Source organism: Hyperolius riggenbachi, chromosome 3 (genome assembly GCF_040937935.1).
Source record: "Hyperolius riggenbachi isolate aHypRig1 chromosome 3, aHypRig1.pri, whole genome shotgun sequence".
Taxonomy (NCBI): domain Eukaryota; kingdom Metazoa; phylum Chordata; class Amphibia; order Anura; family Hyperoliidae; genus Hyperolius; species Hyperolius riggenbachi.
The window spans coordinates 180,240,165-180,262,883 of NC_090648.1; the positions used below are offsets into that span (position 1 = coordinate 180,240,165).

At 44.3% G+C, this 22,719-nt stretch overlaps 2 protein-coding genes across 4 annotated transcripts in view; both read right to left on the bottom strand.

The window, feature by feature from the left end:
- The window catches only part of PDE8A (phosphodiesterase 8A), a 368,631-nt gene that overhangs the window by 245,457 nt on the left and 100,455 nt on the right, over positions 1–22,719 (bottom strand). Inside the window, exon 1 of one of the 3 annotated variants that reach the window (XM_068275372.1) lies at positions 17,378–18,553. The exons of 1 other annotated variant lie outside the window; for it this stretch is intronic. In XM_068275372.1, the coding sequence (XP_068131473.1) occupies positions 17,378–17,542 (165 nt within the window). In that variant the 5' untranslated portion in view covers positions 17,543–18,553. Of the gene's footprint in view, positions 1–17,290; positions 18,554–22,719 lie in introns of those variants that run through there. One more of the 3 variants, XM_068275370.1, reaches the window with a different exon arrangement.
- LOC137563202 (uncharacterized) lies at positions 6,382–9,448 on the bottom strand. The gene is made up of 3 exons (XM_068275376.1): positions 9,190–9,448; positions 7,641–7,803; positions 6,382–7,511 (listed from the first exon to the last, which is right to left on the bottom strand). The coding sequence occupies exons 1-3, from the start codon at positions 9,386–9,388 to the stop codon at positions 6,734–6,736; spliced, it is 1,140 nt and encodes a 379-aa protein (XP_068131477.1). The 5' UTR covers positions 9,389–9,448; the 3' UTR covers positions 6,382–6,733.

The window sequence follows — 22,719 nt, forward strand, 5'->3', positions numbered from 1 at the left end:
CTTTAGTCTAACTGCCAAAATAGTATGCAAGTGAGTAGGGAGGCTGGCATTTTACTATTTAGGCAGTTAAACTGCTGCTCAGGAAATGGTTTTGAAAACAGAAAACCCTGAGAATCCCCATGAGGAGGCTGATCCAAAACCTGTTTTTTCACTAGAGTGGTCTTTTAAATTTAAACTAGCATACTCCAGGGCAAGACATCCAAATTACTACTTCCCACCAGCTGCTCACACAAGTATCAGGAGTAATACTTATATGTGGCAATGCAGCACAACACGCACAGCGTGAGCGCTCCCTTACAAACAAACTCCATGCTGCTTTTTGATGTTCGATTGTACTTAGGTTGTGCTTTCAAGGATAGAAAGGACACAGGATAAGGGTGTGAAAGTTTTAGGCTGAAAGCTTACTCTTTGAGGCAGGACTCATACTTGCATGCAAAAACAACGCACACATTTTCGCCTGCATTTATTTGGCCACCACGGATTTTAGTATGGGAAATAAATGGCATTTTTCAACAGCAGATAATGTTTTAAATCGAGAAAATGTGCATGGTATCTGAAAAACTATAGTGCAAAAGTCTGCAAATACTATATTATTATTATTTAGTACTTAGCGCCTACATCTTACACAGCGCTGTACAGAGTATATATTGTCTAGTCACTTAGCTGTCCCTCAGAGGGGCTCACAATCTAATCCCTACCACAGTCTTATGTCTATATCGTGTAGTGTATGTATCATAGTCTAGGGCCAATTTTAGGGAGTAGCCAATTATCTGTATGTTTTTGGGATGTGGGAGGAAACCAGAGTGCACGGAGGAAACCCACAGAGATACAGGGAGAACATACAAACTCCTTGCAGATGCTGACCTATCCACGCCACCGTGCTGCCCCTGTAGTGAAATAGTTTTCTTTCCTGCATGCGTAATTGTGCATGGATATGAACAAGCCCATTCACTTACATAGGCTGTCCTCTTTTATGCAAATTCACATTGCAGAAAAACCTGTGAGTGTGATCCAGACGATCACGTGATCATCAAAAGGTATGTTTTTTTAACCTCCTCCCCCTGCAGCGGTCCACCCCCCCTCCCTCCGCAGCGATAGCAGGCGGCTGGTGCAGTTACTCACTGTGCCTCTGACCCCCACAGATCGCAAGACCAGCACCGGTCTCCTCAATCCATGGTACCGGGGCGCACAGCTTGATGTCATCATGTTGCACCCCCGTACTGTGAGGCACGGTGAGTAACAGCAACGGCCCCCCGCTATCGCTGCGGAGGGAGGAAGGGGAGCCGCTGCATGGGGGGGGGGGGGAGGGGATATCCTATACTGCGTCAACTGTGGCTGGCTAACCTGTGCTGCGGCAACTGTGGCTGGCTAACCTGTGCTGCGGCAACTGTGGCTGGCTAACCTGTGCTGCGGCAACTGTGGCTGGCTAACCTGTGCTGCGGCAACTGTGGCTGGCTAACCTGTGCTGCGGCAACGGTGGCTGGCTAACCATTGCTGCGGCAACGGTGGCTGGCTAACCATTGCTGCGGCAACGGTGGCTGGCTAACCTGTGCTGCGGCACCTGTGGCTGGGTAACCTGTACTGCGTGCAGCACCTGTGGCTGGGTAACCTGTACTGCGTGCGGCACCTGTGGCTGGGTAACCTGTACTGCGTGCGGCACCTGTGGCTGGGTAACCTGTACTGCGTGCGGCACCTGTGGCTGGCTAACCTGTACTGCGTGCGGCACCTGTGGCTGGCTAACCTGTACTGCGTGCAGCACCTGTGGCTGGCTAACCTGTACTGCGTGCGGCACCTGTGGCTGGCTAACCTGTACTGCGTGCGGCACCTGTGGCTGGCTAACCTGTACTGCGTGCGGCACCTGTGGCTGGCTAACCTGTACTGCGTGCGGCACCTGTGGCTGGCTAACCTGTACTGCGGCACCTGTGGCTGGCTAACCTGTACTGCGGCACCTGTGGCTGGCTAACCTGTACTGCGGCACCTGTGGCTGGCTAACCTGTACTGCGGCATCTGTGGCTGGCTAACCTGTACTGCGGCATCTGTGGCTGGCTAACCTGTACTGCGGCATCTGTGGCTGGCTAACCTGTACAGGGGCGCACCTATACTTGGCTACTACCTAAAAATCATTCAGCCCTAAGTTCAATCACCTGTGGAAAAGACGCCTAAGAGGGCACTGAGCCAGCCAACGGGAGTAAATCCAATAGCTCATTACTGTTACAAAATATTTTCAGTATATCCTGGAATTCTGATACACAAATTATTGTAAAAAAGTTAACCTGGTCCAACTGCTTGACAGAACTCTTGGTCCCCATGGCCTCTCTTTTAGGAACTAGTTATAACAAACAGGGCTGTGGAGTCGGAGTTGAAGAGTCGGGGCAATTTTGGGCACCTGGAGTCGGAGTAGTTGATTTCATAAACTGAGGAGTCGGAGTCGAGGAGTCGGAGCCATTTTGGGTACCCGGAGTTGGAGTCGTGATTTCAACTGAGGAGTCAGAGTTGGAAGATTTTTGTTCCGACTCCACAGCCCTGATAACAAAGCAGCACTAGATTTACCCCGTGTGTTCTCATGTCGAAGCAATGCCCTTTCACAGTGAAAATCGCTTATTTTCAAGCACCCATTTTGCCACAATTTTGGGTGTGGCATGATTACACTTCCTGACAAAGGGAAAAAAAAAAAAAGCTGTATTTACTTTCTCAAATGGGAGTTGGCACCGAAAATCGCATAGTACTGCGATGCAATTTGCCTGCGCTACCATTTATTTAACCCAATCACAAATGCAGGCAAACTGCAGCATGAACTATGACTGTGACTGCACCAAAAACAGATTGCACCATCACCCCTGATTACTGATCAGGGTGCTCTTGAGCTCTGCATGCACTTTCAAGAATTAGTTCAAAGCGCATGCAGTGTGGAAAGGCCCATATGCCTTATCACCAGTGTCTGAAAAATGCGTCATCTAATCAAGTTGTGGATACAGGTTTCTAAAACAGTTGAGAAGAACTCAAAAGCATTCCGAACTATTGTTTAGGCAAGATAAAATGGTGGTTTTCAGTGAAACAGGTTTTTTTTCCTCTCAACAGTGGGAGGAGGCAGGTGGGGTCAGGTGGTCTACTGGTAATAGGCAGGTATTAGATACTGCCTGCCAGAAGCTTGACAAACCCGGTCAATATATTGATTGCAAAAAAAAAAAAAAAAAATAAATAAAAATAAAAAAAATAATGAACAAAACTTGTGTATCGCTAATTAATACAAATTTACGATCATAAGTATTAAAAATGGGGCTGAACTGGAGCTTTTATAAGTTATAAGTGTATGAATGTAAATAAGATGAGAAAATGTGATTATGTCAACAAGGTATGTCTGATTATTTCTATAGGAACACTTGGTTGACAGTTCTACATACAATGGAACTGGCATGTTCTGCCTATGGGAAATGGCTTACAACCATTGATCCAGCTGCAGGGTGTAGAGACATTTCACAATGGCTATAGGAGCTATAACAGGAGCTCCTGTGAAATGGCTATAGGAGCCATTTCACAGGAGCTATAAGGCCTGGAACCCACTGCAAAGCGCAATCGCTAATCGCTAACGCTAGCGTTTTGTATGTGCGTTTTTGTAGCGGTTACTGAAGCGTTTTCCGGCGTTTTTGAGAGCGCTTTGTACAAATGTGTAGCGTTTTGTAAGCGTTAGCGATTAGCGTTTTTGTGCCAGCGTTTTCCATTTTCATTGGTTCTTTCCAAATTTGTCTGTTGAGGCATCAATTAAAGGCACTATCAGGTGACCATTGATGATGTTACTAGCTTTACACACCTGATGGTGCTAATGGGATCATGGGGACTATAAGAAGTAGATTGACACAACATCCTGTGTGGGTTTTGTAGAGGAGTAATTAGAGACAGAGAGATACAGAGAGAGACAGAGAGAGAGACAGAGAGAGAGACAGAGAGAGAGAGAGAGAGAGAGACAGAGAGAGAGACAGAGAGAGAGAGAGAGAGAGAGAGACACAGAGAGAGAGATTGGTTGTGTGGTTTGTGTTGCTTCATCATGGAGGCATGTGCTTTGACCATCCTGATGACTGGAGCTGCTTTGGTGGCCAGACGCAGGAGAAGGGCACATAGGTACTGGGTGCACCCCATGCTTCAGGAAAGGGACAGAAAGGGCCAGTTTAGGACTCTCTACAATGACCTGCGTGCAGATGCAGAGAAGTTTTTTGGATATACCAGGATGTCCATTTCCAGGTAAGAAGGCTGCTTATATTACAAATATTTACCCTTATTTGTATGTTTACCATGTGTGAAGTTGTTATTAGTATTGTGTTTATACTGATGGCCATCATCAACATGGTAGAAGTATAAATGCGTTCAAATGTCTAATAACACTGTAGTATGTGTAAAAGGACTACATAATATGTGTAACCTCACAGTTCTGTTTCAAAACTCACGAAATACATGTCATCAATATATCTCCAAATTATGGAGAACATACACACACAAAATTAAGCACACCAAGGTTGTAGGATTGTTTTTATTTGGAAACTGTCAAGGGAACCAATCCCACAAACATGAGTCCCCTTAGGAACATCAATGTTGTGTTATACATTGTAAACTGGTCAACCAAATAGGGTTGTGTTTTTAACCAAATTATAATAAGCATGTTTTATGTCATAGTTACAAATCACATAAAGTGCTTTCAGCCACATATTTCAGACATAATGCTACAGTAGAGGATACTTGTCCCCTGCACAGGGTTATGCCCCTACCCCACTAACACATAACTTTTCGTCCTTCTATTAAAATGAGGTATATCAAAGGTACAGCATTTATCAATCATAACCCGCTGTGTTGGTGTTTCACACTATTGTGTCACATATGTATCATATCCCTGGGATGGATCATTTTCTGGCAGATAAAGATAGTACATCTATGTGCGTGTGTCGTGGAGAGGAAAGTGATCTCCTCTCCAGCACCTATGCACACCGAGTAGATGCACAGATAAGACCTGCTGCTCACACCCTCTAGCCCCAAACACAGGTATATTGAACATTAGGGGATCCCACCATTCAAACAGCGTTCAAAAAGTCTAACCACTCGACACGTTTCGGCTAAACGCCTTCGTCCAGAGTGAATACATATATACAGTGCTGTGCAACAAACATATACAGTGCCCCTGGCCTGCCCTGTGGGGCAGGGGCACTGTATATGTGTATTCACTGTGGACGAAGGCGTTTAGCCGAAACATGTCGAGTTGTTTGACATTTACTACACTGTTTGCATGGTGGCATCCCCTAATGTCCAATATACCTGTGTTTGGGCCAAGAGGGTGTGAGCAGCAGGTCTTATATGTGCATGTACTAGGTGTGCATAGGTGCTGGAGAGGAGATCACTTTCCTCTCCACGACACATGCACATAGATGTACTATCTTTATCTGCCGGAAAATTATCCATCCCAGGGATATGATACATATGTGACCCAATAGTGTCAAACACAAACGCAGCGGGTTATGTTTGATAAATGCAGTACCTTTTTATATACCACATTTTAATAGAAGGATGAAAACTTATGTTTGTCAGCGGTAGGGGCATAATCCTGTTTAGGGAACACGTATCCTAGCCAAATCCCCCGAGTAATATATTAAGTATGTGAGAATGCTACAGTAGTAATTTTTCATTTTTTTACAGATCTATCCAAATATGCAATGTTTTCTTGCAAATAATGTATATTTGTGTTGCTATTCTAGCTTTGACTTCCTTATGGCCAAATTGAGAGATAGTTTGCGGCACCAGGACACACAGATGCGCAAATCTATTTCTCCGACGGAGCGCTTACTGCTTACTTTGAGGTAACTATTTTTGTTTATACCATATGCAACCTATAATGTTCAACAAGGGATTGTGAACTAATGTACTGTAAACAATTATCTTCATAATACTTGCCATGACTACTGTAATAATGTGTGCACAACTGAACATCTCTATTTGTAGAAGAGACACTACTGCAGCCAAATAATAGAGTACTGTACAGATGGTCTACAGGACTAGCAGTTGTTTGTTGACCACTACATGCACTGATAGACAGGGCCAGGGGGGTGGCAGATGTGTGCAGAGTGTTGGTCACGATGTAACAGATGTATTGTATGGGTAGAAACACATAAATCAGCCCATGACCCAGCATACTAATGTTGCAATGCTCATCTTGAGTAGGTGAAAAATAGACACTACCTAATTAAGTACGCCTAACAGCCATTGAAGTCAAATCGAGTTTGTGACTGAACAATCAGATTCTGTCCAGTTGTCTCGGCAGTAAAAGGTGGGTATTCATATTGTAGTCATTGTGGCAATGACCTCATGGTCATTATGGCACCATTTCTGTACTTGCTGGTGGGGTGATGTGTGTGTTTCTATCCCATACAGTCGAGATGTGAACCATTTACTACACTGACGAGTAATAACACAAAGGCTGCATATATATTAGGTAAAAAATTACATCATGTTCATGTCGTCAAAGCATAATTAGGTAAGGGAAGATACACATACCTAACAAATCTCCGGCCCACGGAATTGCTAAGAGACCTATGTTTTTAATTGTGCACGCATTGTTAGAGTAAATTGGTTCAGTCAGGTTAGATTGAGGCTTTACTAAGAACTGCATGAAACCTATGGGTGTATTATTTGCGCCCGACACATGCAACAAAAATGGAGAGCTACATAGCGGTTTAGAAGATAGCATTCAAGATAACTAATTGTCCTCTCGTCTCATCATTTCAAGAAAAGAGGTTGGCTTGGCTGCAGCATTTTCAGTTTGTTGCTGAGGCCTTGTCTGACCAATATCTGCATAGAACACTTGATCTTGTGTTTGTTCCATATTACTATTTTGGCCTTGGTAAGGGTGCACATAGCCCATATTGCTTGGTGGTCTACATGGATAATTGTGGTACCCATAATCTAGCTCAGGTTGATAATAGCTGTGGTGGTAATGCAAATTAGAATAAGGTTGCTGTCTATGATATGGTGCATTGGACACTGGAGGTGAGGGTGATGGTGTTGAAGATGAGGATGAGCTTTGGGAATGTTCTAACGAGGCAGATGGTGTATTTTTAATGGCTTTTTTGACTAGATCGATTATAGCCTGTCTTAGATCTAAAATGCGATCCTCTGGCACTTTTTTCATATATGGCACCAAACTTACAGCAAAATTGTAGTGGTCACAGCTAGCATGATGTAACACACCTACAGCTTCCTGCATCGAATTTAACACACCACTTTCAAAAGAACTTTGTGATCTCCCTCCACCACCTTGTCGCCTTCCTCTTGCAGTTACTTTGGTTGTTGTAGTTTTGGTTGTGGAGGTAGTTGGCTGCACCAGAGAAAACACATTAACACTACTAGTATTAGACGTGTCATCACTGGGTGTGTCAGATGTGCTTAATAGCGATAAAGTACTGTTATCAAGTCCTTCTTCGGCATCATCATCCACAATTGGGACCACAGGTTCTGCAGGAATGTTATCTTGTGTCCTATAGAAGTAGAAAGTTAGATAAGGATTTGACGTTTCAACATTACATGTCTTCACATATTTGTGTGTTGGGATATACAGATGTCTAATGTAGGCGACCACTATTGGACACAAACGATAGATTACTTACTCATCCAAATCCATACTGGGTCTTAAGAAGGCAAGTTCCGTAGTGTAGCTGTATTTGGTTCGATTTGAGGCAGCTGAACCACTTCTGCTCTCTTTCTTTTCTTCAAGGAGTTCCCTTCGAAAGTTGTCCTTAATGGACTTCCATCTTGTTTTCACTTGTTGTACTAGGGACAAAGAAACACAAACACTATTAATATATGTTTTCTTTTCACAGGTTTCTTGCTACTGGCCATACATATGTGTCTTTACACTATCAGTTTCAACTTGGAAGGACAACTATTCGGCGAATTGTTTTGGACACATGCAGCATAATTTGGGAGAATTTGCAACCTGAATTTCTGAAGTTCCCTGATATGGCAGATTGGGAAAAGATTTGTCAGGACTTTTGGGTGAAAACCAATTTCCCTAATTGTGTGGGTGCTGTGGATGGCAAACACATCCGAATTGTCATGCCTCCAAATACTGGCAGTAAGTATTTCAACTACAAGAAATACTTCTCGATTGTGCTGCTAGCAGTAGCTGATGCCAACTACAGATTCAGCTATGTGGATGTGGGTGCGCAAGGAAGCAGCAGTGACTCCGGCATATTCCAGCACAGCCGTTTTGGTGTGAAATTGCAAGAAGGCAACATCAATCTCCCTCCTCCTCGCCCCTGGCCACACACAAATGGACCAGATAGGCCACTGGTCTTCATTGGGGATGAGGCTTTTGCCCTGTCTAATCACTTGATGAGGCCTTTCCCACAGCGCAGTTTGAACCCTCAAAGGACTGTTTTTAATGTTCGCCTGAGTAAGGCAAGAAAAATGGTGGAGTGTGCCTTTGGCATAATGGCTAATAAGTGGCGTATCTTCCACACCAGCATGATGATGGACACTGCAAATGCTGTAACAATTGTAAAGGCTGCATGTGTCCTCCATAACTTCGTCAGGGACAAAGAGGGCATCAATGTGGATGAAGATGTGCCACCACCTCCACTGGAAGCACTAACAGCATCCACTAGAAGAGGCACAATATCTGCTACCACCCTCCGTGAACAGCTCACTTTATATTTAAATTCGCCGTAGAGCTGTGTGGAAACATTATAATGTTGTCGCTTATGGGGTTTCAATTATACCAAAAGAGCAGTTTGCTTAATATTACTTTCATTTTCTGTAATTAAAGTTTTTTTCCATACCTTACACAGCCTTTTGGTTTGTTGCAGACATGGAAACATGTATGTCACAAGCAGTATCGATGTATGATGTTACATACTATATACCTCCTCCAGGGTTTCAGACAATGAAACATCATCAATCGATTGCATGTATGTATGTATGTCTCTCTCTATATATATATATATATATATATATATATATATATATATATATATATATATATATATATATATATATATATATATATATATATATATATATATATATATATATATATATATATATATATATATATATATATATATATATATATATATATATATATATATAGATATATAGATATATATAGATATATATACACAGTTTGATCTATCTACTAAACAAAAAGGTACTCACTTTTAGTATCCTGAAGCTTGGGTGAAAGATTATTCCAAGTCAAACCAGCCTCCTCAAACAGTTCTTTGGTAATGTTGGACCAGATTTGGTTAGCTAGCTGGTTCAGTTTGTGGTCTTTGTTTGTCTTGGTATACAAGACATCATGCGGCTGCACTTTTGCTATGACATCCTCGGTGGAAAACCACTTCTTCCTTGGCATTGTGGCATGTAATGGTCGCAACACACAGCCTGCAGCTCTGTGACACTTCCGTTCAGCCAGAACGACATCAACAGGAAGCTTGCCTGTGAGAATTGTGGGAATAAATAAGCCTTCTGGGTATTTTCCGCCCAGTAAAAACGCACACCAAACGCTATGCATAGCGCTTTCACAGCGCTTGTATACTTTACATTGAAGCGCAAGCGCTCAGAAAATGCTGCATGCCCTGCGTTTGCGCTTTTGGAAAGCGCAAACGCTCCTGTGGATTTTAACACATAGAATAACATTAGCACAGCGTTTTCGAAAAACGCTAGCGCTTTCAAGCGCTCCCTAAATGCCAATAAAAACGCCCTTGTGGGTTCTAGCCCTAACAGGTACCCAAAAAGGAGTTTTTAGCAATTGTTCAAAGCAGATTACAAGCAAAAGGAAAATATATTTGAAATAAACTGTATACCCGAGTTAGGCAGGGTTCACACTTATTGCGCAAAAACTGAACATTTTTTTCAAATGCATTTTTTGTCGTTAATATTCATTGATATGCAAATTTTTGTGCAAGTTTTTTTACACCACATAATGGAAGTCAATGGGAATTCACAAAAGATGTGTGAATTTATACTGGAAGTAGCACCTTTTTTCTCACATAAGAGACCATGAATTGTAGCAGTAGTGCATTTCTCAGTTGGCTTTCATGAGATATGCAGCGAATGCATTTTTGCACATTCGCAAAAACATGAAAATTTGAATAAGCGTCAATCCTGCTTTATACCTTTATTTTATGCAACACTGCTTTTTATATTTCAGTACTGGCCAACTGGAATATGTCTAGCATCTCCCACAGTTACTATAAGGCTAGGTTCACAGTTCCACTGCAGAATAATTGTGCATGTCAACTCACTGCCCATACAATTCTATGGGCCTGTTCACAGTACTGCGTTGTAACTGATCCCATTATTCTAACTTGCTGTATGCAGGCTTCTCTTTAAAGTCTATGTCCAGTCTCCATTGCAGTTCACGCGCATTTGAATGCATTATAATGTATGAGTTATGCAACTGACCACTGAATCCAGCCTAAAAGACAAACTATGAATTTGGCCACAATGGTGAGCAGATGTAGGGTATCCAGCAAGAAGTGTTATTCACATACCTGCACGCTTTCAAGAGTAAGGGCCCATTTCCACTATCACGAATTCGCATGTGTTTTTCGCATGCGAATTCGCATAGCAATACAAGTGAATGGGACTGTTTCCACTTGTCAGGATTCCTTTGTGGTTTTCTGTGCAGAAAAAATTCGCATGGCAGAGCCATCAGGATTCGCATACCGCTATGCGAATAGCATACAATGTATTTAATAGGAAATTCGCATGCGGTTTGAGTATGCGAATTTTCATGCGAATTCGCCTAGAAACAATGGAAAAAAAAAAAAAATCACACCAGCACTGTCAAGGTTAAATTCGCATACATCGTCATCCATGCGAATTCGCATGAAAATTTGCATGCAAATTCGCATACACCCGCATCCGCGTTTTTACCGCGGCAATTCGCACAGCACAAGTGGAAACGGGCCCTAAAAAATGGATCTCCGCCCTTTACAGAGACTTGAGGCTTGCTGGCCATGAATGCTGACAAGGCCTCCTCCAGCTTCACTGGCAATTCAATGCTCTGCTATGATGGAGTGCACCACAAATGGCTAATCAACCTTCGAGTGTTGGGAACCATCAATCAAATAATCCAGCCCAAATTGTTCACCACTATATTCAGGATCAGAAGCATTACATCCTCTGTCAAGCTTTTACAGCTGTGTAACTACTGGAAGGATTTCCCATTATTCCCAGTCACTCCTGTCACCTGGACAGGAAGTCAGGGAGAGCATCCTCAACAAGAACACAGGAAGCAATACAAATCTCAGGCAAGTGCTAAACCTCCCTTGTCTTTATTGCTTTCCGGAGCACCATTGAAGATACTTCCCTAACTTTCCCTCAAGGTAACCCCAATAGTTATGATAAGAGGGAAATCTCCTCAGGAGGCACACAGATAACTGGGAAAACCTGAGCGTTCCATTCCTTCCCTCCAGTATTCAAGAATAAATAAAAGTTTTGGTTAGACACCCACTTTAAAGACTTCTACATTGAAATATATGTTAACATGTTACCATTCCTACAGTCACTAAAGCATAAAATAAAATTCAGGTATACTTTGTGTCAATATAATTCTCAATTATTTTACAACATATGACATCATATCTGTTGGTAGAGTCAATGGTGGAGACAGGGATTGTAAAGAGGCAAGCTACTTTTTGGCGCTGAACAAAGTGGCAATCTGCTAGAAAATCACTTTTTCTTTATAAATGCACCCATTACACATCTAAACAATAATTAAAAATGTAATAAAAAGGGAAGATGGTGTTTTTGTTAATGGATTGCTCATTGTGGCTCCTTTCACACTTATCGTGTTTTATTGCATCGCGGTACTCTCCCCTGCTGCAGCTTGTCACGAGGGCAATGTAAGTCTATGGGGACTTACACACCATGGCGATGCGCCTACCTTACAGAGTGTGCCAAGTCAATGGCAACGCAGTTTGTGTGAAAGCACAATTCTGGTTGCGGTGCGACGCACAGGGACAGACCGCCAAAACTTCAGTGGCGTACTTTCTGTCCAGCTGGGACCACATCACTGAGCGGAGGGCAGAGCTATGCATATTACCGTTTTGTCACAGTCTACCTAAGGGTAATGTGTAAGGGCAAATGGTGTGGTGAGATTGCCGCAGGACAATCACACTGCACCATGTGAAAATAACCTAAGGCTGGGTTCACAGTGGTCAGTTGCTTAACTTGCACATTAAAAAGACTGTGAACCGCAATGGAGACTTGACATAGGCCTCAATTCACTAAGATCATGCTGGAGATAATAAGGCAAGAGAAAACTTACCTCCACACAGTGAGAGAGTTATCTTATCTCTACCTCCTCTGTAGTTAAGTTACCTCCTCTGTAGTTAAGTTACCTCCTCTGTAGTTATTTTCACATGCAGTTAATAAACAGCCTGTCTTTAACTCTGGAGTTATTTTAAGGATTGAAGATTTAACTTAAAGACAGAAGAGTTAACTTTAGGTTTGCCTGAGGTAAAATGTTTCCTGAATACTACATGCCTTATCACCATGGTAACAACTCTAGAAGAGTTATTAAAGACAGGAGATAAGCTTAGTGAATTGAGGCCATAGATTTTAAATACAAAGCCTGCATGCAGCGAGTTAGAATAATGTGATCAGTTACTGTGAACAGGCCCATAGTATTTTATGGGCAGTTAGTTGACATGCAGAATTACTCTGCAGTGCAACTGACCACTGTGAACAGGGCCTTCAACTTTGAAAATGAGCAAGGTTAGTTTTACAGTGGTCAGTTGGATAACCCACGCATTATAATGTATTATAATGAGTGTGAACTGCAATGGAGACTAGGCATAGACTTCAATACAAATCCAGCATGCAACCAGTTAGAATAATGCAACCAGTTTCAATGCAGCACTGTGAACAGACCCATAGCATTGTATAAGCAGTGAGTTGACATGCAGAATTATTGCAACACAGCTGATAACTGAACTAAGCCCAATTCTCAGAAACTGTGTGATGCTTATAGAAGATGACATTATGAAAAGCACTGAAACTTTCAACAACTTATTACTAATGACTCCACAGCCCTGCTGGGGCGTACGAGAGGTATCGGCCCTGGAGACTTGGGCGCAGGATACAGCCGGTATATGGCTGATACTGCTGCCGCACAAGTCCGGGCCGAGTTAATTACTATTCCCCCTCCAGGCCGCCATGGATAGTGGGGGAATGAAATAATTCGGCTTCCAGCAATTGCTTGAAGACGAATTATTGTTTTAAAAGCAACTTCAGCTCCGTCTTCTGACGGCGCTGAAGTTACTCCCTGTGCCTGCGAAAGCCGTAGTTCCTATTATGGCCTATGGTGGCGCCGTCTGCGCCCAAGTCTCCAGCACTGGATTTAGCGTGTTCGCTGCTGGGCCCCGCACACATTCTCTGCTTTTATGTTACTCTGTGTGCAGAAAGGGTAATGCAATGCAAAAAATGCTCATGTGTAATAGGGGCCTCAACAAGCAAAGCTCAAACTGAGGCAGCGGCAGCTGGATAGCGTACTGGTAAGGGTGTCTGCCTTTGATGTGGGATTTTAGCTATTTGAGGTTCGAATACCAGCTCAAGCCAGTATATAAACCAGTAAGGAATCTATGGGCAAAGCTCCCTAATGATCTTGGTCGCCCATGGAGCAAGCCTTGAAGTGAAATCTGAATGAAAAAACAGATACATAAAGAGAGGGAAGGCTCTGGGTCCTGTAGAGCCTTCCTACTGGTCTCCTCGCTCCCCCGCAGGCTTCACCATTTAAATCTCCGGCCGCGGGAGAGGTCAGCAGTCTTTGGAAACGGCTCTTTACTGGGCACGCGCGAGTAAGGGCGCTTGGGCAGTATGGAGCAGCCAGTGTTTGGAAGCCCAAGTGCTTCTGTAGACTGCCGAAGTCTCCCAAACCCAGAAGAGAGCAGTCCAGAACCAAACCGGTCATAGACTGCTAACGGGGATCCTGCGGGGGATCGCGGACACCGGTAGGGAGACTGGAAAGCTCTACAGGACCCAGAGCCTTCCCTCTCCTCAGGTGAGTATCTGTTTTTTCTTTCAGATTTCACTTCAGAATCTTTAAGTAGCTGCGGCAGAAAAGTGTCTTGTCTAATGCCATTCCTCCTGTTACATTCTCCATAGCAAAATCCAATAAGTACAGTGAGACATCTTGTAATAACTGTAGCAGGTGTGCACCTTGAGGAGGCTTCCACAGAAGAAACAATGTTTATGACTTTTCCCTGTACTGCCAAGATGCTACAAGGCCTCAAATAATAGTCAGGCCTACACATCACCACAATTTACTGCAAAGAAAAAAAAGTCACTTCTCTCTAATCAGTATACAAAGTCATTGTTGCTGTATGGAACAACAAATCATAACATAATTTAACTTCAAAAGTAAAACATTATTTTGCAATCAGTAATAAATTGATCTAATGCGGAATAAAGTTAGCTACTCTTTAGACGTGATGGTTGGAAATATTGATTAAATTCACTTCCACAATTAATAACCACAGAACATGAAAAAACCCAAAAACAAACAATAGAGGCACTAATCAGACATGCTGAAACTCTCTTATCCACAAACTGTAGAAAAAAATTAAATCTGTAGAAGACAAAGCTCATAAATCATACTGGTGTTCCATAGCCCCCAAGACCCAATCAGTGATCAGCTTCCAAAAGTTTGTCTGTCCAAAGCCGGTAAAAGCAGATTTCTACTGTGTTGACACAAGTGGCATGTACATGTTTACCATTTTTGTACTATTTCTTAACAAGAGGATCTATTTATCTATATCTATATATATCTATATATATATCTATATATATATCTATATATATCTATATATATATCTATCTATCTCTCTATATCTCTCTATATCTCTCTATATCTCTCTATATCTCTCTATATCTCTCTATATCTCTCTCTATCTCTCTCTCTCTATATATATATATATATATATATATATATATATATATATATATATATATATATATATATATATATATATATATATATATATATATATATATATATATATATATATATATATACATATACATATACATATACACATACATATATCACAGAAGGCATGTTTACCAAAAAATGGGGAACTCTTTTCACCACTCTGACAGTAGTAGCAACTGGAGTAGTGACGAGTGGTGAGCAGAAGGAACAGTTCTGTGCTGTCGGTGTGCCCCTTCACATTTTGATCACTTTCATAATTGTTAGTCTGGCTTTTGTACTCCTGTACTAGTTCATCACTTTTTTGATCTCCAATTAATTTCACCAAAAGCTTAATTGCTTCATTTAAAGGACAACTGAAGCTAGAAGAATAGAGGCGGAATATTTCCTTTTATACAATACCAGTTGCCTGGCAGCCCTGCTGATGTACTTGGCTGCAGTAGTGTCTAAATAACAACAGAAACAAGCATGCAGCTAATCTTGTCAGTTATGATCTGCGTGCTTGTTTTATAGGTCTATGGCTAAAAGTGTTAGAGGCGGAGGATAAGCAGGATAGCCAGGCAAATTATATTGCTTAAGGCTGTATTCACAGTGGGACGTTGCGTTTTAAAGGGGTTCTTTCGCGAAAAAAGTAGGCAGTTAAAAAATGTGACAGATGACAGGTTTTGGGCCAGTCCATCTTTTTAAGGGGGATTCTCAGAGCTTTCTTTGTTTTCAACAGCATTTCCTGAACAACAGTTGCAAAATCTAACTGACATAATAGTGTGCAAGTGATTAGGGAAGCCGGCTAGTATCTTGCTATTTTGGCAGTTAAACTGCTGTTCAGGAAATGCTGTTGAAAACAAAGAAAGCCCTGAGAATCCCCCTTAAAAAGTTGGACTGGCCCAAAACCTGTCATCTGTTACATTTTTTAACTGCCTACTTTTTTCGCGAAAGAACCCCTTTAATGTGACGATAAAGGTGCAACGTGTCTGCGTTAAGAGGTAACGAACTGCAAGCAGTGAGTTACCACAACGCAACGTTAACGTCGCACTGTGAAAGGCCCATAGGATTAGCATTGCAGTGCGGTGAGCTGCGTTATAAGACTTTATAACGTCCAACCATAACGTCCCACTGTGAATGATATGGCAGCCTCCACATTTCTATCACTACAGTTGTCCTTCAAGGCTAGTTTCCCACAGTGCTGTTGCACTGCACACCCTGTAAAAAACAGGAATCACAACGCAAAGGAGAGGAAATGTCTCATTGTGCGTTACATGTGTGATGCAATGCATACAGTGCATAAAAAGTATGTTTCACTGCAACTGTAAATGCACACGTTGTCCAACATCACACCGCATGCCTCACTTCAATCCAACAGATTCCATGTTGTGAGTAAAGCTGGAGTAAATAGACTTATAAACAGGCCCAAAGTTTATCTAACGTGCAATAACCTTCATTTCTGCTTGCTTGCAGTCTATTGTACCATACAGTCATTTCTGAGAGTTGATGGTGAAGTTTCCAGAGCTATTAACAATGCTGAGAAAATGCAGCATTAGACAGAGAATGCATTCTACATATCTGGAGACCAAGATGCTCTGATTATTGATACTCCACATTCACAAGAAAAGATGAACCATCAGAAAACAGAATAGCTGCTATGCTAAAATACAATGTTAACAAACAGACCACACTGGATGTGTTTTACAAAGTCTCTAATAGCCAATTCATCTAAAAGGCTAACAGTTTTGGACTAATGTTACATATTCTGTTAAGGATTTGGTGTATAGCACCAAAACAAATATCAATATCTGCCTGTTGACATTTTAACAATGACACACATAAACCATGAAAAAAAATGACATTACCATAATCAAAGACAGAGATAGGTATGTCCTGCGATTACTGCAAAATCAAGATAACTCTACTTTTATATACACCTGCACATATATTTATTTAACAGGTCACAGAATAGCCCTTTTCATTTCCAACGAAAACACCCTGATAGTAAACAACAGCCACGAATGTGCCTCTCATTAGCAGAAATCGTAAGATTAATTGCCTGACTGACAAACAAGGAAGCACACAGTACAGGAGAAACTGGCCTGAAACTGACATTTGGGATGCAGAGTTAAATGGCCCCTTGGGAAGATCTCTTATCAAGGGTAAATAGGGATGAAATGACTCCCATTAAGGACCATTTACTCTACTAATTCTACACACAAGTGAAATGCTGTCATCTGGCATGGCATTAACCCCTGCAGAATGGCAAAGGCCTATGCTGCAGTGTAGGCCCTACTCTGGTTGGGGTTCAATGTGGATGTACCATCCTGCGGTTACCTTCACACTGGATCTGCTGGTGTGTATCTCTGTCTCCATGCTCTGCTTGTTCTCCCTCCTGTCTTTCTTAGCGGAATTAGCCCTCACCTTATAAGTGGATGTGTTAGAGGATTTAATGAATAATCCAGGGACCGAGTTGGTTTGCTGAGACAGTGTGTTGGTCTGGTGTGGAGAGTTGGAATCGTCAGACTCTTTGCCACTGTGATAAACCACCCTGCTGTCAGAGATGTGAATGCTTGGAGCACAGCCCATGCTTTGATGCCTCCTTAGCCCAATTCAAACCACTAGGTGCCTTCAGTCTTTGCTGCCAGTCAGTCCCACTGGCAATAGGTTGTATGGTGCAGCCTGCAAAGTGCTGCTGCCACCCTCCTGCATGTCCCTATGCAATAGCAGAGAAAATAACAGGATGATAAATAATAAGAAAAAGGAATCCACGGCCGTGTCTTCAGGGCAAGCGATGGTGGGTATGATGTTCCTCCCGCATTAACTCCCAAATGATGGGGACATCCCTAGTGTGATTCCACTCGCTCCATCCAGCCAGATTGGCTTTCCTGTGCAGCATCAGCATGGCAACATTGTATCCACTGATCAATTCCTGGGAGAAGGGAGGCTGCGGGTAGACAGAGGCTGGTGGAAGAGGGCAGAGGTGGCAGGGATGCGGCCCCTCCACGCCCTGTGCTCAGCGCTTATCCTTTCCCGGCTACTGGTGGGGCATCAGTGATTTCCCTGCGGCTCATAGGTGGATGCTTCTGGGGGTCTTCCTCGGTGTCCCCTTCACAGGCTAGCAAGACTTCGTGGGGACCCTGGAACTCCTCCTCATCACCAGCATCATCTTCCAGCACAGGAGGAGGAGGAAGAGGCTTATTTACATTTGCACACTCCGCTCTTCTTGGCAACAGGAAGATTCCCCCTCCCCGCCCCCTGAAGACCGCAGGGAAAGACCCGCAGCCCTATCCGGGCACACATACCCCGCCGCTGCCTGCACTACGACTGCCAGATGTGCGGCTGCCACGGCCCGCGGGGGGATGCCCAGCCGTGCAGGGGACCCCAATGAATTAGAATAGCGATTCGTAGGATTACAATCCAGAGTTATATGAAGAGAGAATGCAGCGTACTGCCTCTCATTGCCATTGCATCGCGCAGTGCCAGTTGTGCACGTATTATATATGTATGTGTGTGTGGTGTGCTGGCTGTATCAGTGCAGCGCTCTCCCCTCTGCCAGCCGGCCTGCCCTCCTCCTCCTCCTGTCTCTCTCCCGTACAACTCCTCACCACCGCTATGACACAGCCACAGCCAATAACAGCGCCACAAACGGGTGACCTCCAGCCTTTACTGACGTCAATGCAAATGAGCTGAGGGGAAACGAATCAGCAGCGTGCACAGCCGGGATGGGAGTGTTGCGAGTGCGGAGCGTAGTTTAAACAACTTCTGCAGTGTGTGAGCTTGACAATGACATGGCTCTACTACACGCATTACCTGTCACGGCTCTACATTATCTGTCACGGCTCCACACGCATTACCTGTGATGGCTCTACTGCACGCATTACCTGTCATGGCTCTATACACGCATTACCTGTCATGGCTCTACACGCATTACCTGTCATGGCTCCACACTCATTACCTGTCACGGCTCTATACACGCATTACCTGTCATGGCTCTATACACGCATTACTTGTCACGGCTCCACACGCATTACCTGTGATGGCTCTACTACACGCATTACCTGTCACGGCTCTACATTACCTGTCACAGTTCCACACGCATTACCTGTCACGGCTCTATACACGCATTACCTGTCACGGCTCTATACACGCATTACCTGTCATGGCTCTATACACGCATTACCTGTCACGGCTCCACACGCATTACCTGTGATGGCTCTACTACACGCATTACCTGTCACGGCTCTACATTACCTGTCACAGCTCCACACGCATTACCTGTCATGGCTCTATACACGCATTACCTGTCATGGCTCTACATGCATTACCTGTCATGGCTCTATACACGCATTACCTGTCATGGCTCTATACACGCATTACCTGTCACGGCTCCACATACATTACCTGTCATGGCTCTATACACGCATTACCTGTCACGGCTCTATACACGCATTACCTATCATGGCTCTATACACGCATTACCTGTCACAGCTCCACATACATTATCTGTCACGGCTCTATACACGCATTAACTGTCACGGCTCCACATACATTACCTGTCACGGCTGTATACACGCATTACCTGTCACGGCTCCACACGCATTACCTGTCATGGCTCTACACGCATTACCTGTCACGGCTCTACACGCATTACCTGTCACGGCTCTATACACGCATTACCTGTCACGGCTCTATACACACATTACCTGTCATGGCTCTATACACGCATTACCTGTTACGGCTCCACATACATTACCTGTCATGGCCCTATACACGCATTACCTGTCACGGCTCTATACACGCATTACCTGTCATGGCTCTATACACGCATTACCTGTCACGGCTCCACATACATTACCTGTCACGGCTCTATACACGCATTACCTGTCACGGCTCTATACACGCATTACCTGTCATGGCTCTATAAACGCATTACCTGTCACGGCTCCACATACATTACCTGTCATGGCTCTACACGCGTTACCTGTCATGACTCTATACAAGCATTACCTGTCACGGCTCCACATACATTACCTGTCATGGCTCTACACGCATTACCTGTCACGGCTCTATACACGCATTACCTGTCATGGCTCCACATACATTACCTGTCATGGCTCTACACGCATTACCTGTCATGGCTCCACACGCATTACCTGTCACGGCTCCACACGCGTTACCTGTCAGAGTTCCACACGCGTTACCTGTCACGGCTCCACACGCATTACCTGTCACGGCTCTATACACGCATTACCTGTCACGGCTCCACACGCGTTACCTGTCAGAGTTCCACACGCGTTACCTGTCACGGCTCTACACGCATTACCTGCCACTGCTCTACATTACCTATCACGACTCTAAATGCATTACCTGCCACTGCTCTACATTACCTATCACGACTCTAAATGCATTACCTGTCACGACTCTAAATGCATTACCTGTCACGACTCTAAATGCATTACCTGTCATGGCTCCACACGCATTACCTTTAACGGCTCTATACATGCATTACCTGTCATGGCTCTATACACGCATTACCAGTCACGGCTCCACATACATTACTTGTCATGGCTCTATACATGCATTACCTGTCACGGCTCCACACGCATTACCTGTCATGGCTCCACACGCATTACCTGTCACGGCTCCACACGCATTACCTGTCACGGCTCCACACGCATTACCTGTCACGGCTCCGCACACATTACCTGTCATGGCTCTATACACGCATTACCTGTCACGGCTCCACATACATTACCTATCACGGCTCCACACGCGTTACCTGTCAGAGTTCCACACGCGTTACCTGTCACGGCTCTACACGCATTACCTGCCACTGCTCTACATTACCTATCACGACTCTAAATGCATTACCTGTCACGACTCTAAATGCATTACCTGTCACGACTCTAAATGCATTACCTGTCATGGCTCCACACGCATTACCTTTAACGGCTCTATACATGCATTACCTGTCATGGCTCCACACGCATTACCTTTAACGGCTCTATACATGCATTACCTGTCATGGCTCTATACACGCATTACCAGTCACGGCTCCACATACATTACTTGTCATGGCTCTATACATGCATTACCTGTCACGGCTCCACACGCATTACCTGTCATGGCTCCACACGCATTACCTGTCACGGCTCCACACGCATTACCTGTCACGGCTCCACACGCATTACCTGTCACGGCTCCACACGCATTACCTGTCACGGCTCCGCACACATTACCTGTCATGGCTCTATACACGCATTACCTGTCACGGCTCCACATACATTACCTATCACGGCTCCACACGCATTACCTGTCATGGCTCTATACACGCATTACCTGTCACGGCTCCACATACATTACCTGTCATGGCTCTACACGCGTTACCTGTCATCAGTCTCGGACTGAGCCACTGAACCACCGATGGTCGCTGCTGGCTGCTGCACTTCTGGAGGAGGGGGGTGCGCGGAAGGGGGGGGGGGGGGCCTAGGTGAGGGAGGGGGGGAGGCTTCCCCGCTGATCTGTGCCCGCTGCCCCCCCTTCCAAGCTGGGGGGGAGTTGCATTTTGTGGGGTATCTGCCACCAACCTGATTGCATTGTGTGGGGGTATCTGCAGCCAACCTGATTGCATTTTGTGGGGGTATCTGCCAGAGCCGGGACAAGGTCCTCCAGCACCCAAGGCTGAGACACCAAATGGCGCCCCTCCATCCCTCCCACTCCAGCCATCACACACTGATTGCTATTAGACTAAGGTGCCCTAGAGCCCCCAAGTCCCCCAACACCTTAATCTCTAGTTATCTGGCTTGCAGTCACTGCCATGTATCCTCTTTTCTTATTTCTCTCTGCTTCAAACACAATAGGGGAATGATAGCTGAGTGAGTTGTGCGTCCCCTCCTACACTGCACCCTGAGGCTGGAGCCTCTCTCGCCTCTGCCTCGGCCCGGCCCTGGTATCTGCAGCCAACCTGATTGCATTGTGTGGGGGTATCTGCCACCAACCTGATTGCATTGTGTGGGGGTATCTGCAGCCAACCTGATTGCATTTTGTGGGGGTATCTGCAGCCAACCTGATTGCATTTTGTGGGGGTATCTGCCACCAACCTGATTGCATTTTGTGGGGGTATCTGCAGCTAAACTGATTGCATTTTGTGGGGGTGTCTGCCATCAACCTGATTGCATTTTGTGGGGGTATCTGCAGCCAACCTGATTGCATTTTGTGGGGGTATCTGCCACCAACCTGATTGCATTATGTGGGGGTATCTGCAGCCAACCTGATTGCATTTTGTGTGGGGTATCTGCCACCAACCTGATTGCATTTTGTGGGGGCATCTGCCGTCAACCTGATTGCATTTCGTGGGGATATCCGCCGTCAACCTGATTGCATTTTGTGGGGGTATCTGCTGATGACTACTTGATGAATTATCATAAGGCATGTAACTACTTGAATATTTTATCTAAAATGTATCTGGTCAGACCTAATCTCTGTGAATAACACCGCTACTTATTTTGTGTTTTGTATTTTTTTTTTTAAGTCTGCCCATGACTCATCATGACCACACCGATGTTCCAGTGCGTGGTCACACCCGTTTAGTCTCGCTGCGGCGCGCGCACATATCCCTATTGGAGACTGTCCTCAGAATTGCTCACAATCTATTCCCTACCATAAAGTCATGCAAAATTTGTAGAGTACATGTGTATGTGAGCCCAAAATGGGGGGGGGGGGGAGGAGAGGGGGGCGGGCCCCAGGCTGAAACTTCCTTGGTG

Bases quoted from the DNA above. Each gene is read 5' to 3' on its own strand.
- LOC137563202 (XM_068275376.1), bottom strand. From the start codon at position 9,388: ATGCCAAGGAAGAAGTGGTTTTCCACCGAGGATGTCATAGCAAAAGTG. The intron at 7,804-9,189 runs GTGAGTACCTTT...CTTTGTCCCTAG, and splicing joins CAAGCTTCAGGATACTAAAA to TACAACAAGTGAAAACAAGA. The intron at 7,512-7,640 runs GTAAGTAATCTA...CTACTTCTATAG, and splicing joins CCCAGTATGGATTTGGATGA to GACACAAGATAACATTCCTG.